This window comes from Pan paniscus, chromosome 5 (genome assembly GCF_029289425.2).
Source record: "Pan paniscus chromosome 5, NHGRI_mPanPan1-v2.0_pri, whole genome shotgun sequence".
Classification (NCBI taxonomy): domain Eukaryota; kingdom Metazoa; phylum Chordata; class Mammalia; order Primates; family Hominidae; genus Pan; species Pan paniscus.
In genome coordinates this window covers 35021366-35043047 of record NC_073254.2, presented here as the reverse complement: position 1 = coordinate 35043047, position 21682 = coordinate 35021366, and the positions used below count along the sequence as shown (strand labels likewise).

The following is a 21682-nucleotide window of genomic DNA, read 5'->3' as shown; positions in this document are numbered from 1 at the left end:
TATAATTTTTCTTTGTGAAAGATACATTTTCCTCGTCACTTTCTGATGCCAAAGAGGGGGTCAGGGTAGGAAGAAGGAGACACTATTAGTGGTTTCCTATATTTACTGCTTTCCCAGTTATCTTCCATTGTTAAGTCCCATGAACAATGATTAGTAGAAAAAATGCTTTTTAGCAATCGTGAATACAGTCTCTGAAACATTTTTAAACTGCTAACAAGAATGAAAATACGCATTAAACCACGTACTTAGAACCTCAAAGAATTCAGGGAAGATTCCCCTTTTTAAAAAACAAAACTGTGAAATCTACCTTCTTTACCTTGCTTTCACCACCTTTTACCTTGCTTTTACCACCTTTCAGGTGGCTTCATGGGAATCTATCAGGGATCTGGTGAGCACAGGCAACTGATTTTGACTCATCCTAGTTACAGCTGTTAGTAGGAAGTAGATGATTAAAAGGGAATTGAAGTTGGCTAGCTTGGGAAAGTAGATGTAAACTGGTCCTACAAATGGAATATTTGTAAAATCAGGTTAAGTTAGGAAAACCAGCCAGAAAATTAACTATGAGTACTTGAAGCTATTTGCCAAATGGGTCCAAATCCCTAGGAAAGAGGTTAAAGGTATGGATGATATATCTTTGCAGATGGCATTAAAGACAGAAGAGTTAAAGGAAAACTACTGCTTTATATATTTCTGAGAAACCACAATAAAAGCTTTCACCCCGTCTTTCAATCTCCAGGTAATGTTATTTATGCACGTCTAGGCTTCGAGTATTATTTTCTGTTTTCAAGTTAGCTTTACACAGTATAACATTAATCTCAGAATCCACTCTTCCAAGTAATACACAAGGTGGTGATTTATAGAAAAACAAAAAATCCTTTCCTGTTCACAAGGTGGAGTTCTTCAGCCCACAGTGCCATATTTAAGGGTGCTTTGTTTCAGAGGATGATTAGAGTGGCGCCCTTGGTACTGATTATAGTGGAGCTACTTGTACTGCCCAAGTCTGGGCACTGCATTATATTAAAACTTCCATTTTGGGGTATGTAGTGACTAAAAATTGTCTCCCAGCTTAAACTTGGCATCAACCATATATCTCAGCAGAAGCAAGATTATTGAGTATAGAACCACAGGAACCCGGCACTTTTCTTTTTATAATTGTACAGGAAAAGAGACCCTGCTGAAATAGCACCTATGGTTCCTCCATTCTTAGATGAAAATTTCAAGCATTGAGGGCTCTTTCCCAAAGTAGAATCAGTAGGTTGCTATGACTGTGACAGGACATAGTCTCTTACATTATTAAATCCCAAATTTTCTAGAATAAAATAATTTCAGCTTCTTTTTAGAAGCAGCAGCAGAAAATGATGAAGCCTTGTCTGCTCCATTGAGTAGCACTTCTGACTATGGTTTCTCTGGAGTTCTTACATTTCCAACAGTTCACCAACTAAGATGGAATTTATCTAATGCATGTCTCTGACATGGTGAAGATTGAGAGTTCAGGTCTAACAAAAGCCACTAAGCATAAACTGCACCCAAAAGTTGGCAGGTCTGTGGAATCATGGACGGAGTGGAACTCAGGCGAAAAAGTGAGGATGATGTGGCCTTAACTTGTCACAATTCAAGGCATATGCTTGGCAGTTCAACACCACTATCTCTATATAGGCGTGTCTTACTGAAATGTCCCTATTTTACCCCTAGGATGGCCATGTTTTATATATTTAAAAGCCCAAATTAATTGGGCATAAATAATTAATTACAGATCACTTAAAGACTTTTAACAGTTCTCTTCATATATGTAAACAAAGGGACAATGTGCACCTGGCCTTCCACTATTTCACTAAGTCAGAAAAAAATTAACATTTGTATAATAAATATGAATTGTACTGGGTGTCTACTTTTTGCCAGGCACTGTGCTAAATAGTTCACATGCATTATCATATTTAACTCTTCAAAAGAACCTTAAAGGTGACACTGTTTTTGTCCCTATGTTACAGAGGAAGAAACTGAGTTGAGAGATTAAGTTATTTGCCAATGAACATATAATTTGTAAATAATAGATGCTTTACAGCTGGTAAGGTAGTACTCATATTTTTACCCCCATTGAAAAAAAGGTGAAGAAGTTGCTTCTGGTTAAGTCCTTAGATATTCTTGAGACAGAACTTGGGATCAGAACCAGATAGGTCTGCAACTCTGGCCCCCTGAAGACTTTTCAACCTCTTCTCGGACACAGAGTGTTTAGGTGATCTTTGTTCAGCCAATCACTTAGCTTTCCCCATCCTGTCTTTCCTGCTTAGGGACAGAATATCAACAAAATTTAAAATTCGAAGACTTACATGGAAGTCTAATATAATTTCGATAAGAAAAACAATAAATCAAACTTTATATTCAGTGCTTAGGACTTTGTATGCATTGACTAGATAAATTTCCTACACCCTCCCAGAAGAAACAGCTCCTTTTTTGAGACGGAATCTCGCTCTGCCGCCAGGCTGGAGTGCAGTGGCGGGATCTCAGCTCACTGCAACCTCCGCTTCCCAGGGTCAAGCGATTTTCCTGCCTCAGCCTCCTGAGTAGCTGGGATTACAGGCGCGCACCACCACGCCCAGCTAATTTTTGTATTTTTAGTAGAGACGGGGTTTCACCATGTTGGCCAGGATGGTCTGGATCTCTTGACCGCGTGATCCGCCCCCCTCGGCTTCCCAAAGTACCGGGATTACAGGCATGAGCCACAGCGCCCGGCCAGAAGAAATAGCTCTTAAAAGTGTAGATAACCGGCCAGGCGTGGTGGCTCACGCCTGTAATCCCAGCTACTCAGGAGGCTGAGGCAGGAGAATGCTTGAACTCGGTAGGCGGAGGTTGCAGTGAGCCGAGATCGTGCCATTGCACTCCAGCCTGGGCGACAGAATGAGACTCCGTCTCAAAAAAAAAAAAAAAAAAAAAATGCAGATAACCAGTGATTCAGCATACATTGCAATCATATAAAAAATGCTTCTGAATATGTATATGAGTAACATTTATATTCCTGTAATGAAAAACCTTTTGTGTGCACATAAACTCAAAAGGATATTATTATTTCTGGTATAATAATTTCATGTCAAGGAGAATAAAGTTTTGAAATAACTTGGAAGATGGTGAGGGTAATTTAGTATACTTTAAATACTTAAATACAATGAACTAGATATAATAAACCTGGCTTGAAAGATAGTCTTAGGGACCTGGCCCAACAAACACTGTTAAAATTTTTTAAAAAGCAACTTGAAGCTCTTATAATTTCCCATTATCAAAACTACCCCCTGCAAATCTGTGAATCTAATCCAAGAAGTATGTCAATAGCTGGTTGTTTAAGGTTAGGTTTATGAAATAGTAACAGAACTGTGCAGGGGTCAAATATGCTTAAAATATGTCCAAACATGCTTAGGTCAAGTCAGTAAGAGTATCTGAAGCTAATAAAAGCATGGAATATTCTTGCGACTGAAAACCCAGCACACCGGATACTGTTATGTGTAAGCAGGTACTGTGCTCCGTTTCCCCCCTGCTGGCAGACCCTAGTCACTAAAAAACGATGAGCTTCTTTGACTAAGACTACATCACACATGCCCAGCAAGTATCTCTGGGGCTGGAAAGCAGTTAAGACCGAACCCGGGGAGAAACTGGGAACAGGAAAGAAATAAAAAACGCCTCATTATTCCCAAACCCATCCCATTTCCCAAAGTGCTGCCTATGTGCTGACTTTCTTAAAGACTCCCGCAAAATCTTGATTCTCCAAAAATTAAACCCATTTGGAGCTGAGACAAGGTGAGGTCCACGCCTGGTATAATCAGGCTACCATGGATCTAACTGAGTCTGGTTCGGTTCTAGCCCCGTGGAGGCCAAGCCTCACCACGAGGGTGAAGACCCGGAGGCATGGAGGAAGGGAATGAAGGAGAGAAAAGGAGAAAGGGGAGACCTCCGGGCCACACTTCTTTCTAGTACCAACAAAAAGAGAAGCCGCATACTGACCTAAATCATCTCTCAAAGGCGCTTTATAAATTACAGGGACAAAGGGAGGGGGTGGCGGGTGGCCTGGGAATCCTACAGACACCCTACCCTCTGACCCGCCCCCCTCCCCCTCCAGCACAAGGGAAGGAAGACAGAAAACAGAGCTCAACTCGGCCATTGGCGAGAAGCCCCCTCCGGTTTTCTATCGCCCATCCATCCGCCCCCTAGAAAAAAAATCCACGTAAACACCATACCCACCCCCTGGGGCAGACACTCCCGCCCCGAGGTTCCTAGAACCGGAGGCCGGGGCATTTACTTAGTTAGATTTTTCTTGCTTACTCATTTCCCTCGAGCACCCAACCCCCCGTTCCCACTCCAAAACCCCGCTCAACCGCCTACCCTCACCGCTTCAGCCCCCAACAGAATCCGGTGCCCCCGCGGCGTCGGCGGCCCCCGAGCCGTCCCGGTCACTAACCTGCTGCTGTAAGGGCATTTCCGAAACCAGCCTGGCTCCGGGGGGAGGTGGGGGGCCGGCTGGAGAGGGGGCCCGGAGGGCCGAACAGACCGGCGGCGCAGGGCGAGGGCGGGCGCCGGTGGGGGGGTGGGGAGAGGAGAGGGAGGGTGGCGGTGCCGGGGGCGGGTGCGAGGGCGCCGGGACCGTCCCAGGCCAGGGAGCCGGCGAGCAGGAGGAAGTGGGTGCCCCCCTCTCCCCCTCCAGCGCCCCCTCCCGCCGCCGCCTCCTCCCCAGTCACAGGCGCGTCCTGCGCGCACGTGTGCGAAACGTCACCGGCGGGTCCCGGAGAGAGGGACAGACCCAGGCGGCGGGACGGGAACCCAGCTGCCCCCGCCCTCCGTCGCCGGGGGGCGGAGAGGGGGACAGGGCGGGGAAGGAAGGGGCAAGGGGAGAGGCGGGTCAAGGGCAGGCCCGGGGCCCGGCGAGGAAGGCCTGGGCGCTCGGGCCACGCGGGCGCCGCCGCTGCCACTGCCAGGATGCGCCCAGGCCAGAGCGCCAGCCCGCGAGCCCCTCACCCCAGACAGCCCACGCCCCAGTCCGCACCCGGCTTCCAGCCCCACCTCCCCCACGCCCGACTCCCCTCCACCTCCCCCAGCCCCTTTGTTGCCGGGAGTTACAGATCCTAAAATGTGTCAAGCGCAGCCCCGCCGATCCCCTGCGCTCCGAGCACGCCGCAGGGACCCCCGGCCGCCAACGAGCCTCCAAGGCCGACTGGGGGCTAGCACCCCAACAGTCCCCCGGTTTCAACCCCTCAGAGCCCCCCACACCCCAGTTCACTACTCCCTCCCCCACCCCCTTCTCCATCCGGGGCGTGACCCCTTCCTACGCCCGAGAAAGAGGAAGCTTCGAGTTGGAGGGGAAGGGAGAGTGGGGGTAGGGAAAAGTGCAGGAAAAGAAGGGGGGGCCGCGAAAAGTTTTGGAGTGTTTGATGTGGTTCGCGCCAAGGCAATCCCCGCCGCCCCGCGCGCCTGGCCGAGCCCCCCGACCCTCCTGGCGCCGGGAAGAGCACTCAGGTCTAACAATGAACCCTCGTTGGAGGGGCAGCCACCGAGGCCCACGATGCTCGGCCCAGTGCTCTCCCCGAGCGGCCCGCAGCGCGCCCACGACCCCGCGCGGTGCGAGCCCACCTCCCGCCGGGGCTGGGGACGGTGGGGAGGGAGGGTATTACCGGAGGGCCGCCGCCGCCGCCGCTGCCGCCGCGTCCCAGCGCTGGTGGCTGCTGCAGCAGCCCGGCTCTGCTGGAGGGTCCGTGCGGCGTGGTGTAGAGGAGGCTGCCGGCGGTCTGCTCCGCGCCGGGGGCACTGGGGAGGAGGGGGCCGGCGGCTACGGCGCCGCTTTGGAGGGAGGAGGAACAGGAGGTGGTGGAAGTGTTCGTGGTGAGGATCTGGATGTACGCGCCCGGGGCGGCGGCAGCGGCGGCGGCGGCGGCGAAGCCGGGGCTGGCTAGCAGTGCCCTTTTGTCCATGGAGGCTGCAGCGGCGGCGGCGACGACAGCCGCCCCCTCCCCACCCCCGGCGGTCACCAGGTACTGCTCCAGAGCGGGCTGGATCCCCTTTCTCATCTCTCGCTCCTGCTCTTTTTAGTGTTATGGTATATTAATGTATTGTTTTCAATTTCTTTATTATTTGCAGTCGGAGTTTCCAAGTCTCTCCTCCTTCTCTCCTCCCCGCCCGGCGCTTCCGAGCCCCCTCTCTCTCTTTTCTTTTTATTTTTCCGCACCGCACAGGCCCCGGGGGCCAAAAATAATCGGGGCTCTGGAGAGAGGAGGGTCCCGGCCGCACGGATATCGGGCCCCAAGCGGGGATGGAGGCGTCGGGGGCGGCCGATGCAACGGATTGCGAGGCGGCGGCGGCAGCCCGGGTGCTGCGGCCGGCAGCTGAAAAATGGCTCCAGGAAGCTGCTGCTGACAATGAATGAAGGGATACGGTTTACGCGCCAAGGTCCTCCCGCGAAACTCGGATTTCCCGCCGGCTTTTCAAACCATATTTGCATATCCCCGCCCCTCAACCCGCCGAGGACCGTTCCCACAGCCCATTGGGCCTCTACCTCCTTACTTCAGTCCCAATCATGGAGCAGGGCCGCGACTTACTGGTTTCCATTGGCTGCCGTGCATCATGGTTACCGGGGCGACAGGGCCCCTATTTGCATAGGCTTCCTTGATTGGCTGGCAGAAGAGCAGTTTTTAGGGGGTGGGGCAAAGACTTTCCTTCTCTCCCACGGAAGACCACGCCTGGCCTAGGCTCCGCCCCTGTCCCCGCCCGCCCGCCGGGCCGGCGCTACTGACCTGGGCAGGGACTCCGCGCCCCGCAGACTCAGTGTAGATCTAGTCTAGAGCGCAAGTTTCGCTTTTGGAAATTGTCAAGGTGACTAAGGGAACACTCTTTCCTTTGACCAGTCAGTGCAATAAACGAACAGCGCAGGAGATTCTTCCAGATACGTGCCAAAGGCAAGTTGGACCATGCGGACGATGTCTGGCAGGTGCAAAAGGAGCCCTTTAAATCGTGGGCTTCTCCCTTCCTGAAATCCAACCAATGACGCGGCGAGAGCTGATCCCGAGGCCGGGGCTGATAGACAGAAGCATGTGGGCAGACAGAATCGTGGGGGCAGAAGGTTCAGCAGACGCGATTGCGGGCACCAGTTAACATTCCAGATCATTCCCGGTACCTTCATTATTAGCCTGGATAGGGGTAAAGTACAAATTAACTCTTTTGTCTTACAACGAATATTGGTTTGAATCCAGCAGACATTCCCTCTGGCCCAGAAACACCCAGGGCAGTTAATCAGGGCTAACCTAGAACTGATCTGCGGGTTTCTAATCCGCCAAGCAGTAATCCGAAAAAGTACACGCTTCCCACGATGACGTCGTGCCCCCAACGAACGCAGGCACGCCCGGGCATCAGCACTTTATATCTTCAGTTTTGTAGGAAGTTCTCTGACTGGAAGCAAACACAACGACTCAAACCTATCCCAAAGTATTTTTAAAATAGTGTCTTTTTTAAAAAAGTAAACTAGAAATTGTCATCAGAAAAATATAAAATGATGTGTCAAACTGACTCCTGAATTTGTTCAAGTATTCATGGGTCTTAAAATTAAAGCTTGCTCCTGAGATTGAGCAGGAAAAGAGACCCCTGCAGGAATGTGGGGGAAGTTATGTATGTAGACACTAGATCATAATTTATAGTTATGTGCAAAACAGCTGCAGAATTGGTGCTCATAGGTGATGAGGATTGCAACACCTTGAGCCCTTTCACAAGATTTTTATTACTATTATTAATTTCCCAAAACTCTTACTCAGAGTGCTATGAAACACCTGACAAGATGTGTCAGATCAGGCTAGGACTCCTTAATATTTTAGCCTTGTTACCTTTTCTGAAACAGATGAGTTAAAAGTTCCATTAAACCTTGCACCAGGCTCAGGAATATTTTAGTCTTGCATTCAGGCTAGTTGAGGATCCATAGCCCTAAACATTTGTCGACACTGGTAGAAGTGACGCTATCTTTATTTTTTGAGACAGAGTCTCGCTGTTGTTGCCCAGGCTGGAGTGCCATGGCACGATCTCAGCTCACTGCAACCTCTGCCTCCTGGGTTCAAGCGATTCTTCTGCCTCAGCTTCCTGAGTAGCTGGGACTACAGGTACGTGCCACCACGCCTAGCTAATTTTTGTATTTTTAGTAGAGACAGGGTTTCATCATGTTGGCCAGGCTGGTCTTGAACTCCTGACCCTAGGAGATCCGCCTCCCTTGGCCTCCCAAAGTGCTGGGATTACAGGCATGAGCCACCGCGCCCGGCCAGAAGTGACACTATCTTTAGGGCAGATTAAGTGGTACTCAAAGGGCATGAGCTAGAAGTGTAATATACCAGCAGCTTCCCTGCTCTTGTTCCATCAATGTTGCTTTCCTCTATGGATATACCTGTGGAGGAAACTAGTACTGTCACTACTTGGATATTACCATCTGCAGAGCATCACTGGCAGCTTGCATTTGGTGGCAGTAGTGGGGGTTGTGAGGGAGGAGTGGTGCAACATACACAGTAATTATAGACCTGCACCTTATGATTAGAGACCAGCCTGGGACTGGGGCTGTGCGTAGAATCCCGGCTTGAGCTCCCCACAAGTGATTGCAATAAGATAAATACGACACAACCACAAGAAAGCAAGTGTTCACACTCTAGACCCACACCTGCAATTCTGCTTTAGAAAGCTTTCAGATATTTATCATTCTACCTTACCCAAGTTTTTTTTAATATAGGGTATTTGGTAGAGAAACATGTTTTGACATTTTATGTCTAGTGAACTCTAGGATGAGTAGGTGGAGAGAAGAGTTCAAAGAGAGAAGATAGTGGAAGATAAGATGCTAAAATCCAAGGTAGGCTATTAATTTGTGGAAGAGGTAGCATGTTTTAGCAGAAAGAATGAGCTTTGGAGTCAGAGTGATCTGGGTTTAAATTCTGGCTCTGCCATTTACTAGCTATATAGCTAGGGGTGGTGGCTCACGCCTGTAATCCCAGCACTTTGGGAGGCCAAGGAGGGCAGATCACCTGAGGCCAGAAGTTTGAGACCAGCCTGGCAAACATGGTGTAACCCCATCTCTACTGAAAATACAAAAATTAGGCTGGACATGGTGGCTCACGCTTGTAATCCCAGCACTTTAGGAAGCCAAGGCGGGCGGATCACCTGAGGTCAGGAGTTCAAGACCAGCCTGGCCAACATAGTGAAACTCCTTCTCTACTAAAAATACAAAAATTAGTCAGGCGTGGTGGCATGCGCCTGTAATCCCAGCTACTCGGGAGGCTGAGGCAGGAGAATCACTTGGACCTGGGAGGCGGAGTTGCAGTGAGCCATGATCATGCCACTGCCCTCCAGCCTGGGCGACAGAGCAAGACTCTGTCTCAAAAAAATAAAAATAAAAAAGTCTGTTTTCTCATATGTCAAATGGAGACCCATATTTCGACACCCATATTGCTAGGTTTTGATGGAAAGAGGCAATAATACATGTAAAGTGCCAGGCATATAGCAAATGCCCAATAAGTGGCAGCTATTTATGAATCTACTTACATGTGTGATCCTGCTTTGCAGCTCTTTGTCCAACCTGACTCTCAGCGTCTAATCTTCCTAGAGCCCCTGGATGTCCACTGGCTAGGGCAGCTTAGCTTTGTCCCACACTAGGAGTGCAGCCATGTCCTGGTTAGTTGCAATCATAGAATCCTGACTCAGAAACTCAGAATAAAACATAAAGTCAGCTCTACTGTCTATCCCACTCCAACCTGCTGATCTATTAGTGACCAGCATCTGGCTGGTTCCTCAGTCTGAGCCCTCCTCACCTTCCCTTGAAGACAAATTTTTCTAGTAGGACCGGATGTTTTTGCCAACAATTACCCCTCTTTCCCTTGCTCTGACTGCCCCAAGACTTCTAGTTTTCCCAGAATAGGCCTGTGTGGTTGACTGACTGGTGGCACCCCAAAAGATATATCTATATCCTAATCTCTAGAATCTGTGATTGTGATATTTGTGGGGAAAGGGTCTTTGTAGATGTAACTAAGGTAAGGATCTCAGGATAAGACCATTTTGGATTATCTAGGGTGGCCCCTACATCCAATGACAAAGATCCTTAGAAGGGACACCCAGAGGAGGCACACACAGAGAGGAGGAAAAAGCCATGTGAAGTTGGAGGCAGAGACTGGAGTGAGTGGCTACAAGCCAAGGAATGCCAACAGTCACCAGAAGCTGGGAGAGGCAAGGAACAGAATCTCTCCTAGAGCCTCTGGAGGGAGCAGAGCCCTGCCAACACCTTGATTTTGGACTTCCGGCCTCCAGAACGGTAGTGGAATAAATTTCTACTGTTTTAAGCCACCTAGTCTGTAGTAATTTTTATGGCAGCCTAAGAAACGAACACAGCCTGTTATCCTGCCTACCTGAAACTTCAAACCTGTCAACTCTTACTCATCTTGGTTTTTTTGAGACAGGTTCTCGGTCTGTCGCCGAGGCTGGAGTACAGTGGCAACGAGATCAGGGCTCACTGCAATCTCCACCTCCTGGGCTGAGTGATCCTCCCACATCAGCCTCCCAAGTAGCTGGGCTGCAGGCACACACCACCAAGGCCGGCTAATTTTTCTGTGTGTGTATTTTTTGTAGAAATGTGGTTTTACCATGTTGCCTAGGCTGGTCTTGAACTACTGGACTCAAGCCATTCGCCCACCTCGGCCTCCCAAAGTGCTGGGATTACAGGTGTGAAACACTGCACCTGGCCCCCATCTTGTTTTTATTCCTGCCAAGGTATCATTCCTTGCTGGACATCAACGATAGTAACTGCTAGCCTGAGCTATAGACCCTACCGAAGAGTTTTCAACATACGACTTACTGACCGGCAGACACAGACTCACCTAAGGAGCTTATAAAAATGCAGATTCCTGAGCTCTACTTCAACCATATGAATCAGAATCCTTTAAGGCAGGCCCCAAGAATCTGCTTTTCACAAGCCCTTCCAGAAAATTCCTTTGAGCACTGGAGACTAAGAGCCAGAGTCATGTGTATACCCTTGGACTTCCATAACTTCCCATTGCTACAGCTAGAATTGCCCCCCTGACCCGTGCCCCCTTCCCCCACGCCTAAATGCCTTGATGTATGTTTCTAATATCCCTCTTGCTCCTTATCCTTCCTGTTAACATGAGCTCTGGATTCCTTTGCGTACACACACTCACACTCACACACATACACACAAATGTTTATATATATACATGTACATATATATGTATATACATACTATTTATAGATAGAGTTTGACATTACAGTCTTCTCTGAAAGTCTTCATTTTCATCTAGAAATACAATTTGCCCAACATGCATAAAATCTACAGAAACAACTTCCAAGAAACAATGCTATTCAACAGTTGTACGAGAATTCAGAATAGAAAAATTATTGTTTAAGGAGATTAAGGAAACTGTTCACAAGCAAAGAAGGTCTTTGGAACATCAAAAGTTTAAATCGTGCCTTTAATTTAGTTCAGCCAAATCTGGTTGCCACATCAGATTTAGAGCCTATAGTTTTAAATTTTAGGATCTGAGGAAGACTAGTTTCGGAGTTTAAAGCTTTTTAATTGCAATCCAGTTAGTTGCCCACAAAATAACATTCTCTGTTTTATCTTCCTGGTTTAGAAGAAGGAGGAGTATGTCCTCAAGCCATTACCACAGGAAACACTCATAACAGAATTTCTAAGTGCTTATCCTAGAAAATTGACCATTATAGTTATTATAGATAGTAGTGTAGATACTAGTATTGAGTTTCTTCTCTTCAGTTCTTTCATCAGGAAGGTACTGTTTGGATAGAGCTTGTGTTTTAAAATAAATCTAGGATGAAGTTCTGGCGTAGAGCACTGTTCCCAAGTATGTCTTCTGAATCCGAACCTCTGGTAGGGATCCAGGAATCTGCATTATAGGCAGGATATTTTTGATGCAGGTGGTCCACACAACACACCCTGAGAAATACTGCCATCCGTGACCTAGCAGTCTCTGCCCTATCCATTGGCTTCTTTGGCAGCTATGGCATAGAAAACTCCCTTGTACATAGTATCTTTTGAGCAACTGAGATTTTCATTGTTAGGAGAATCATTTATTTAGACCATACTGTGGTTGCAAATAGCCTCTTTTACTAAAGCTCTTCTTGCTCAGTTAACAAGTAATGTGATTCAGACAAAATATACTGGATGGAAAAGAAAGGTATTATCTCAAAGGTTTGTGTTTCCTTGCGTTTGTGAAACAGACTTTTATTGTGACAATAAAATATAAAGATAACCAAACAAAACAGATGTTTGGCTTAATGATTTATTAAGTTGAACACCTTTGTAACCACCACCCAGGTCTGGAAATAGAACTTTGCCTGAACCCCTGAGGACCCTTTCTTGTGCCCCATCCTGAGCACAACCCCCTCCCTCACACCAAAAATAACTATTAGCCTGACTTTTTTTTTTTTTTTCTTTGAGACGGAGTTTCGCTCTGTCACCCAGGCTGGAGTGCAGTCGCATGATCTCGGCTCACTGCAAGCTCTGCCTCCCGGGTTCAAGCGATTCTCCTGCCTCAGTCTCGAGTAGCTGGGACTATAGCATGCGCCACCAACGCCCGGCTAATTTTTGTATTTTTAGTAGAGACGGGGTTTCACTGTTTAGTCTGGCTGGTCTCAAACTCCTGACCTCAAGTGATCTACCCACCTCAGCCTCCCAAAGTGCTGGGATTACAGGCGTGAGCCACCGCGCCCAGCAATGTCCTGATCAATTTTGATTCCACTCTTAACAGTTTCTCCTCAGTGTGAGACCTCATCTTAAAAGGGAGACCTGGGGGTTGGTTTTGAGAGAGACCTGGGGGGTCGGTTTTGAGAGAGACCTGGGGGTCGGTTTTGAGAGAGACCTGGGGGGTCGGTTTTGAGACAGACCTGGGGGTCGGTTTTGAGAGAGTGCCCCAGTTACCTGAGACCTTCCTACCACAGCCCCCTGCTCTCACCTACCCCCGGAGGACAGGACCCTTCTCAGTTTTAGAGGCTGTCCCTGTGTCAGCTCACTGACATCCCAGTGAAGCTCTATTGGCTGTTTGGGGGTTCTCCTATTCTCGGGTCCCACCAACACTACCTGGTTTCCCTTCTCCCTCACTGCTGATGCCACGCAGCTCTTATGGCACTTGGTAGTTCGTCCCCACTCACTTGTACTTTGGGATTCATATGGTTACTCTGTCACCAAGTTTTGCTGTAAACATTAGCCATGGATATTTGGTTTTGCAGTCTAGATGTCCTTTCTGTTTTCATGTGGGGGTAAGGAGAGATGGAAGAACGATGCTGTCTCAGCACCATCTTTAGATTTACCTTCCCTTTCCTTTTATTTTATTATTAATTATTATTGTTATTATTTTTTGAGATGGAGTCTCATTCTGTCGCCCAGGCTGGAGTGCAATGATGTGATCTCGGCTCACCGCAACCTCCGCCTCCTGGTTTCAAGAGATTCTCCTGCCTCAGCCTCCCAAGTAGCTGGGATTACAGGTGCCCACCACCACACCTGGCTAATTTTTGTATTTTTAGTAGAGATGGGGTTTCACCATGTTGGTCAGGCTGGTCTCGAACTCCTGATCTCAGGTGATCTGCCCGCCTTGGCCTCCCAGAGTGCTGGGATTACAGGCGTGAGCCACCATGCCCGGCCAATTATTATTTATTATTTATTTATTTGTTTGTTTGTTTTTGAGACAGAGTCTCGCTCTGTCGCCAGGCTGGTGTGCAGTGGCGCGATCTCGGCTCACTGCAAACTCCACCTCCAGGGTTCAAGAGATTCTCCTGCCTCAGCCTCCCAAGTAGCTGGGACTACAGGTGTGCACCACCACACCCAGCTAATTTTTTTGGTGTTTTTAGTAGAGACGGAGTTTCACTATGTTGGCCAGGATGGTCTCAATCTCTTGACCTCATGATCTGCCCACCTCAGCCTCCCAAAGTGCTGGGATTACAGGCGTGAACTACCGTGCCTGGCCTATTAGTTTTTAATAGGACGGAGTCTGGTTATGTTACTTAAGTTGGTCTCGAACTTCTGGCCTCAAGGGATCCTCCCACCTTGGCCTCCCAAAGTGTTGGGATAACAGGCATGAGCCATCGTGCCCAGCCCCCTTTCCTGTTAAACATGTGTTTTGAATCCATACTGTAGGATTGCCGTGGAAACGATATCAAGTAGATAGACATTTCCCTAAGCATTAAGAGAAAGGAGAGTTATGAGAGGTTTTTTTTTTTTCTCAGAGAGAACTTGCAAGAGTTGAAGAAGAGAATGGGAGTCGAGGTACTTGACTCACTTAGGCAATGATTAGAAGGAGATTTAGAACAGGGAGAAGCAGAGGAACACACCACCTTTTCGTATTTGGTAGGCTGATTGTACCTCTTTCTTGTGGGTTTTAAATAGGGAACACTGTTGGCAGCATATCACAAACGGGCCTGTGGGTAGAAAATTCCTTTTTTCTTTCCACCTTGGTTTCCTTGACAGCACTCCCTCTTCATTCCCATTCAACTGCTCTGACTTACTGGATCTCATTGATGGCTTCGTTTTCTTCTATTATTCCCTTAATATCTTCTTCCTTCTCTTCTTCCTGTTTTATACATTCTCCTTGGACCATATTTTTTTATTGTGGTAAAAATATACATAATGTAATATTTATCATTTTAAACATTTGTAAGTGTACAATCAAATACATTCACAGTGTTGTGTAATCATCACCATTATCTATATCCAAAACTTTTTCATCATCCCTGAGAGAAATTTTGTTCCCATTAAATAGCAGTTCTTCATTCCCTTCTCTGTACTAGTCCCTTGTCACCAGGATTCTACATTGTTTCTGTGAATTTGACTCTTCTAGGTACCTCATGTCAGTGGAATCACACCATATTTGTCCTTTTGTGTCTGGCTTATTTCAGTTACCCTAATGTTGTCAAGGTCCATCCATGTTGTAACATACAGGCCTATCTCTTTTTCTTGTGCTTTGCTTTATTGCACTTTGCAGATGTTGCATTTTTTACAAATTGGGGTTTGTGGCAACCCTATGTGGAGCAAGCCTATCAGCACCATTTTCCCAACAGCGTGTGGTCACTTCATGTCTCTGTGTCAAAACTTGGTAATTCTCACAATATTTCAAATGTTTTCGTTATTATTATATCTGTTATGGTGATTTGTAATCAGAGATCTTTGATGTTACTATTGTAATTGTTTTGGGGTACCACTAAACACACCCATATAAGACTGCAAAAGGAATCAATAAATGTTGTGTGTGTCAAAAACAGCTGGCGGTTCCCCTAATTCTCCTTCTCTCTGCAGGCCTCCCGATGCCCTGAGACACAAAAATATTGAAATTAGGCCAATTAATAACCCTATAATAGCCTTTAAGTGTTCAAGTGAAAGGAAGAGTTGTACACCTCTCACTTTAAATCAAAAGCTAGAAATGATTAAGCCTAATGAGGAAGATATGTGGAAAGCCAAGACTGATCGAAAGCTAGGCCTCTTGTGCCAAAGAGTTAATCAGGTTGTGAATGCAAAGGAAAAGTTCTTGAAGGAAATTAAAAGTGCTACTGTAGCCAACTCATGAATGTTAAGAAAGTGAAACAGCTTTATTGTTAATATGGAGAAAGTTTGGATGGAAGATCAAACTAGCCCCAGCATTCCCTTAAGCCAAAGCCTAATCCAGAGCAAGGCCCTAGTCTCTCAATTCTATAAAGGCCAAGAGGGCCAAGGAAGCTGCAGAAGAAAAGTACTACTAGCACATGTAGTTTCATGAGGTTTAAGGGAAAAAAGCCATCTTTATAACATAAAAGTGTGAGGTGAGGCAGCAAGTGCTGATCTAGAAGCTACAGCAGGTTATTCAGAAGAACTAGCTAAGTTCACTGATGAATGTAGCTACTACTCTTAACAACAAATTGATGAAACAGCCTTCTATTGGAAGGAGATGCTAAATAGGACTTTCATAGCTAGAGAGGAGAAGTCAATGCCTGGCTTCAAAGCATCAAAAGACAGGCTGACTCTTTTGTTAGGGGTTAATGCAGCTGGTGACACTAAATGAAACCAACGTTCATTTAACCATTCCAAAATCCTGGAGCCCTTGAGAATTATGCTAAATCTACTCTGTGATCTATTAGTGGAACAACAAAGCCTGAATGACAGCACATCTGTTTACAGCATGGTTTACTGAAACTTTTAAGCCCACTGTTGAGAAATTCTGCTCAGAAAGAAATATTTTTTTTTCAAAATATTACTACTTATTGACAATGCACCTGGTCATGCAAGAACTCTGATGAAAATGTGTAAGGAGATTAATATGCTGTTTTTCATGCCTGCTGAAACAACATCCATTCTGCAGCCCATGGATCGAAGAGTAATTTTGAGTTTCCAGTCTTATTATTTAAGAAATGCACTTCGTAAGATTATAGCTGCCATAAATAATGATTCCTCTGATGGATCTGGCTTAAGCAAATTGAAAATCTTCTGGAAAAAATTCACCATTCTAGATGTCACTGTGAACATTCATGATACATGGAAGGAAGTCAAAATATCAATATTAACAGAAGTTTGGGGCCAGGCGCCCAGCTCACGCCTGTAATCCCAGCACTTTGGGAGGCCGAGGCGGGCGGATCACGAGGTCAGGAGATTGAGATTATCCTGGCTAACAGGGTGAAACCCCATCTCTACTAAAAATACAAAAAATTGGCCAGGTGTGGTGGCGGGCGCCTGTGGTCCCAGCTACTCAGGAGGCTGAGGCAGGAGAATGGCGTGAACCTGGGAGGCAGAGCTTGCAGTGAGCCGAGATGGCGCCACTGCACTCCAGCCTGGGCGACAGAGTGAGACTCTGTCTCCAAAACAAAAAAAAAGAAAAAGAAAAGAAAAAAAAAATAGAAGTTCTGAAGAAGTTGATTCCAACCTTCATGGATGACTTTCAGGGGTTCAAGACTTTAGTGGGCATAAGTAACTGCAGATGTGGTGAAAATAGCAAGAGAACTAGAATTAGAAGTGGAGGGCTGGGTGTGGTTGCTCACACCAGCAATCTCAGCACTTTGGGAGGCTGAGGAGGGAGAATCTCTCGAGACAAAGAGATTGAGACCAGCCCGGGCAACACAGTGAGACGCCATCTCTACAAAAAATTAAAAAGTTAGCTAGGCATAGCGGCATACCTCTAGTCCCAGCTACTCAGGAGGCTGAGGTAGAAAGATCACTTGAGCCCAATAGATGGAAGCTGCAGTGATCTATGACCACCACACTACTGCATTCTAGCCTGAAAAATAGAGTGAGATACTGTCTCTTAAGAAACAACAACAACAAAAAAACCAAAAAAACAAAAAATGAAGTGAAGCCTAAAGATATGATTGAATTGCTGCAATCTCATGGTCAAACTTGAGTGAATGAAGAGTTCCTTCTTATGGATGAGCAAAGGGAGTGGTTTCTTGAGATAGAATGTACTCCTGGTAAAGATGCTGTGAACCAAGCTTGTCCAACTCGCAGCCCATGGCCCAGGGGCCGCATGTGGCTGAAGATGGCTTGAATGCGGCCCAACTCAAATTTGTAAACTTTCTTAAAACATTATGAGATTTTTTTGCAATTTTTTTTAAAGCTCATCAGCTATCATTAGTGTTAATGTATTTTATGTGTAGCCCAAGACAATTCTTCTTCCAATGTGGCCCAGGGAAGCCAAAAGGTTGGACATCCCTGCTTTAAACATTGTTGAAATGGCAACAAAGAGTTTAGAATGTTGCATAAACTTAGTTGATAAAGCAGTGGCAGGATTTCAGAGGTTTGACTTCAAATTTTGAAAGAAGTTCTAGTGTAAGTAAAGTGCTATCAAACAGCATTGTATGATACAGAGAAATCTTGCATGGAAGGAAGAGTCAATTGATGCAGCAAATTTCATTGTTGTCTTATTTTTGAAAATGATCACTGCCACCCCAAGCTTCAGTGACCACCACCCCTTATCAGTCAACAGTCTTCAACATCGAGGCAAGACCCTCCACCAGCAAAAAGATTACGACTTACTGAAGGCTCAGATGATGGTTAGCATTTTGTAGTAATGAAGTATTTTTTAAGTAAGGTATGTACATTGTTTTTTAGACAATACTGTTGCACAGTTAATAAATTACAGTATAGTGTAAACATAACTCATATGCACTGAGAAACCAAAAAATGTGTATGACTCGCTTTATCATGATATTAACTATATTAATGTGATCTGGAACTGAACTTGCATTATCTTTGTCATATGCCTGTATGTCAAAATTCCATTCCTTTTGATGGCTGAATAATATTTCACTATGTATATATACACACACACCACATTGTGTTTATCCATTCATCTCTTGATGTACTCTTGCGTGGTTTCCACCTTTTGGCTATTGTGGACATTATGAACATTGGTGTATAGGTATCTAAGTCCCTGCTTTCAATTCTTTTGGGAATATACCTAGCAGTGGAATTTCCAGGTCATATCGTAGTTGTACGTTGAAATTTTTGAGGAACTTCCTGAATAATCTTGACCTTAGCTACAAATTTAACTACGATTTACGTAGTGTTGTCAAACAGAACTTTGTACAATGATGTAAATGTTCTGTAATTCTGCACTGTTGAATATGGTAGCTACTAGCTACATGTGGCTAATGAGCACATGAAGTACAGCTAGTGTGACCAGTGAACAGATCTTTAAAGTCCTATTTAATTTTAATTAATTTAAATTCAAATTTAAATAGCCACACATGGGCTATTTTATTGAACTTCATACATCTATAAGCTGAGGCTTTTTCTAATTCTGTATCTCCAGTTCGACCATTTTTTCTGAGTTTCAAATACATACTTCCAATATGCTTCCATGAACACTTTCTTAATTCATGTGTCCCTTATTTCTTATATGAACAGTTACTGCAGACTCCAGATTTATCTCCTAATGTGAAGTTGGCATCAAACTCCAGTCAACTCTACTGCCGAATTGATCGTGTCTACTTTGTCTAAGATACTTTAATTGGAGCTGGGCTATCAACATGGGCAATGAGATCTTTCTAAACTTTCTAAAATGTAAATCCAACCAATTTTATCTCTCTGAGGTTCCCCATTACCTTAAAAATTAAAACCCAGTTCCTTACATTAGCCTACAAGTTCTCATGTTATCTCTCTAGCCTCATTTCACTTCATTTTCCAATAGGCAACATTCACTCCAGCCATACCAATACCAAACTACCTGGAGCTCTTCCAATGTGCTCTCCTACTTCCATGTCTGAGGTAGCTGTCACTCTACCTGAAAATGCCTGCCACCCCACGGGTCAAAGGCAAGTTACTACTCATTGTTTAGGACCCTGCTGAGGGAATGCTTCCTCTGTGACATCTCCTCAGGTCATTCCTCCCCACCCCATATTATTTACTTATTCAGTAAATGTTTATTGAGCATCTACTTTGTGCAAGACCCTGATTTAGAAAGTGTGGATATAAGTAAGAAGCAGATAGACTTAAGGGTGCCCTCATCAAACTTGAAGATACTGGCTAGCAAATATGGATTTATAATAATAATATAATTATATATTATAACATATAATAAGTACTGTGATGTGAGGCAATACACAGTGGTATCAAGACACTGCAGAAGAATACATAGCCCAAGCTTGGAGGAAAGTCTAGGAAGGCTTCTTGGAGGCGGTAATGATAGAAGAAAGAGTAGGAATTATTTGGGTAATATGGGATAAGAACAGGGAACATGGAATGCATGGCTTGGTGGAGGAAATGAAAGCGGTTCAGCAGGCCATCCTAAAAAAACCTTGTAAACAATTATCAAGACATTTTGAAAAGTCACTATGAAATTTTACACAGGTATGTGACACGATAAGATTTCGTCTAAGAGGCCGGGCACGGTGGCTCACGCCTGTAATCCCAGCACTTTAGGAGGCCGAGGCAGTCGGATCACGAGGCCAGGAGTTTGAGACCAGCTTGGCCAACATGGTGAAACCCCGTCTCTACTAAAAATACAAAAATTAGCTGAGCGTGGTGGCGGGCGCCTGTAATCCCAGCTACTCGGGAAGCTGAGGCAGAAGAATCACTTGAACCCGGGAAGCAGAGATCGTGCCATTGCACTTCCAGCCTTGGTGACAAGAGCAAGACTCTGTCTCAAAAAAAGAAAAAGAAAAAGATTTGGTCTAAGAAGGATTCCTTCAGCGACAGTAGGGAGAATGTGTTGGAGGGGTCAGGACTTTGGCAATAATCTAGGTCAAGGATGGACAAACTGTGGTCCCTGGGCCAAATCTGGCTCACTGTCTGTTTTTGCATAGCCAATAATCTAAGAATGGCACTTATACTTTTTGGGCTTTTGAATGGTTGAAAAAAAATTAAAAGAATATGCCATGACAGGTGAAAACTTAAATAAAATTCTAATTTTGGTTTCTATTAATATTAATAGAGTTTTATTGGAACACAGCCAGACATATTTGTTTACCTATTGTCTGAGGCTGCTTTCAAGCTACATGGATAGAGATGAATACTTGCAACAGAGACAGTTTGACCCACAAAGTTGAAGCTATCTACTCTCACCCTTTACGGAAAGAGTTTGCCAACTCTTGATGTATCTAGGTGAGACATCACAGTGAATTATGCCAGAAAACCCAGCCTGACACAGATGTGTCATCTCCTTTTCCGTAATGTGTGAATTAAAGTGATCGTCTATTGATTTCTTCCTGTTTTCTATTTTTCTTTCTTTCACTAACTGTGAGCATCTTGGGAGTACATTTTTTTTCTTTTCTTTCTTTTTTTTTTGAGATGGAGTCTCTGTCACCCAGGCTGGAGTGCAGTGGTGCAATTCTTGGCTCACTGCTACCTCCGCCTCCCAGGTTCGAGTGATTCTCATGCCTTAGCCTCTCAAGTAACTGGGATTACAGGTGAGCGCCACCATGCCTGTGTAATTTTTGTATTTTTAGTAGAGACAGGGTTTCACCATGTTGCCCAGGCTGGTCTCGAACTCCTGGCCTCAAGTGATCTGCCCGCCTCGGCCTCCCAAGGTGCTGGGATTACAGGTGTGAACCACCACACCCAGCCTAAATTTTCCTTTCTGTAGTCAATTTGTCTTTTTGTGCTTAGTGCATAGGACAGGCTTAGTAAATGTTTGTTGGATAAATAGATATACGTGGATTTATATGTGTGTGATACTCGTGTGTGTGTGTGTGAGATACTCGTGTGTGTGTGTGTCCATAAGCAGCTGCTGCTTTTGTGAGCACATCCTCTGCTCTCCACTGCTAGGGACCATCTCTAGCCCATGTGATTTAGTTGAAACTGATCCCCACTATCCCTTCTGTAAAAGTGGGAATGTGATCTAGGCCTAAGAGACTAGGCCTGGCTAATCTCTCCTAGTCCTTCGGTTTTAACCATTGAAGACTCAGAGGGTCATCTTCCCCCTTATTTTGGTTTTGCCTAGAGTTGATCTGAGTTTCATCCTGCCCAAAGCTGGTGAGATATTCATCAGGAAAAGTGAAAGTTTTATTCCTCCAAGTATTTACTATTCCTGTTCTCTCATGGCACCTAAATACATACATACATACATATGTGCATGCATAGAGGTAGAACCTAATGTCAAAGGTAGGCATGCAGACTAAACCAAGCCAATGAAACTCAAGTACAGATTTGTTTTCTGTATTTAATAGAAAAGAGGAACTCTTTCTTTCTGCTGTCTCTGAAGCTGGGAGGATA

At 45.5% G+C, this 21682-nt stretch overlaps 2 protein-coding genes across 4 annotated transcripts in view; one reads left to right on the top strand and one right to left on the bottom strand.

Annotated features, from left to right (window-relative positions):
• Positions 1-6118, bottom strand: part of E2F3 (E2F transcription factor 3) — a 91469-nt gene extending 85351 nt beyond the window's left edge. For 2 of the 3 annotated variants that reach the window (XM_024929297.4, XM_063605160.1), the window contains exon 1: positions 5652-6118. In XM_024929297.4, the coding sequence (XP_024785065.2) occupies positions 5652-6044 (393 nt within the window). In that variant the 5' untranslated portion in view covers positions 6045-6118. Of the gene's footprint in view, positions 1-4444; positions 4994-5651 lie in introns of those variants that run through there. The other variant, XM_063605161.1, reaches the window with a different exon arrangement.
• On the top strand, positions 5505-7500 carry LOC117980782 (uncharacterized). The gene is made up of 3 exons (XM_063605086.1): positions 5505-5811; positions 5865-6008; positions 6115-7500. Exons 1-3 carry the CDS (start codon positions 5505-5507, stop codon positions 6720-6722), a joined length of 1059 nt encoding a protein of 352 aa, XP_063461156.1. The 3' UTR covers positions 6723-7500.
• The last annotated feature ends 14182 nt before the right edge of the window (positions 7501-21682 follow it).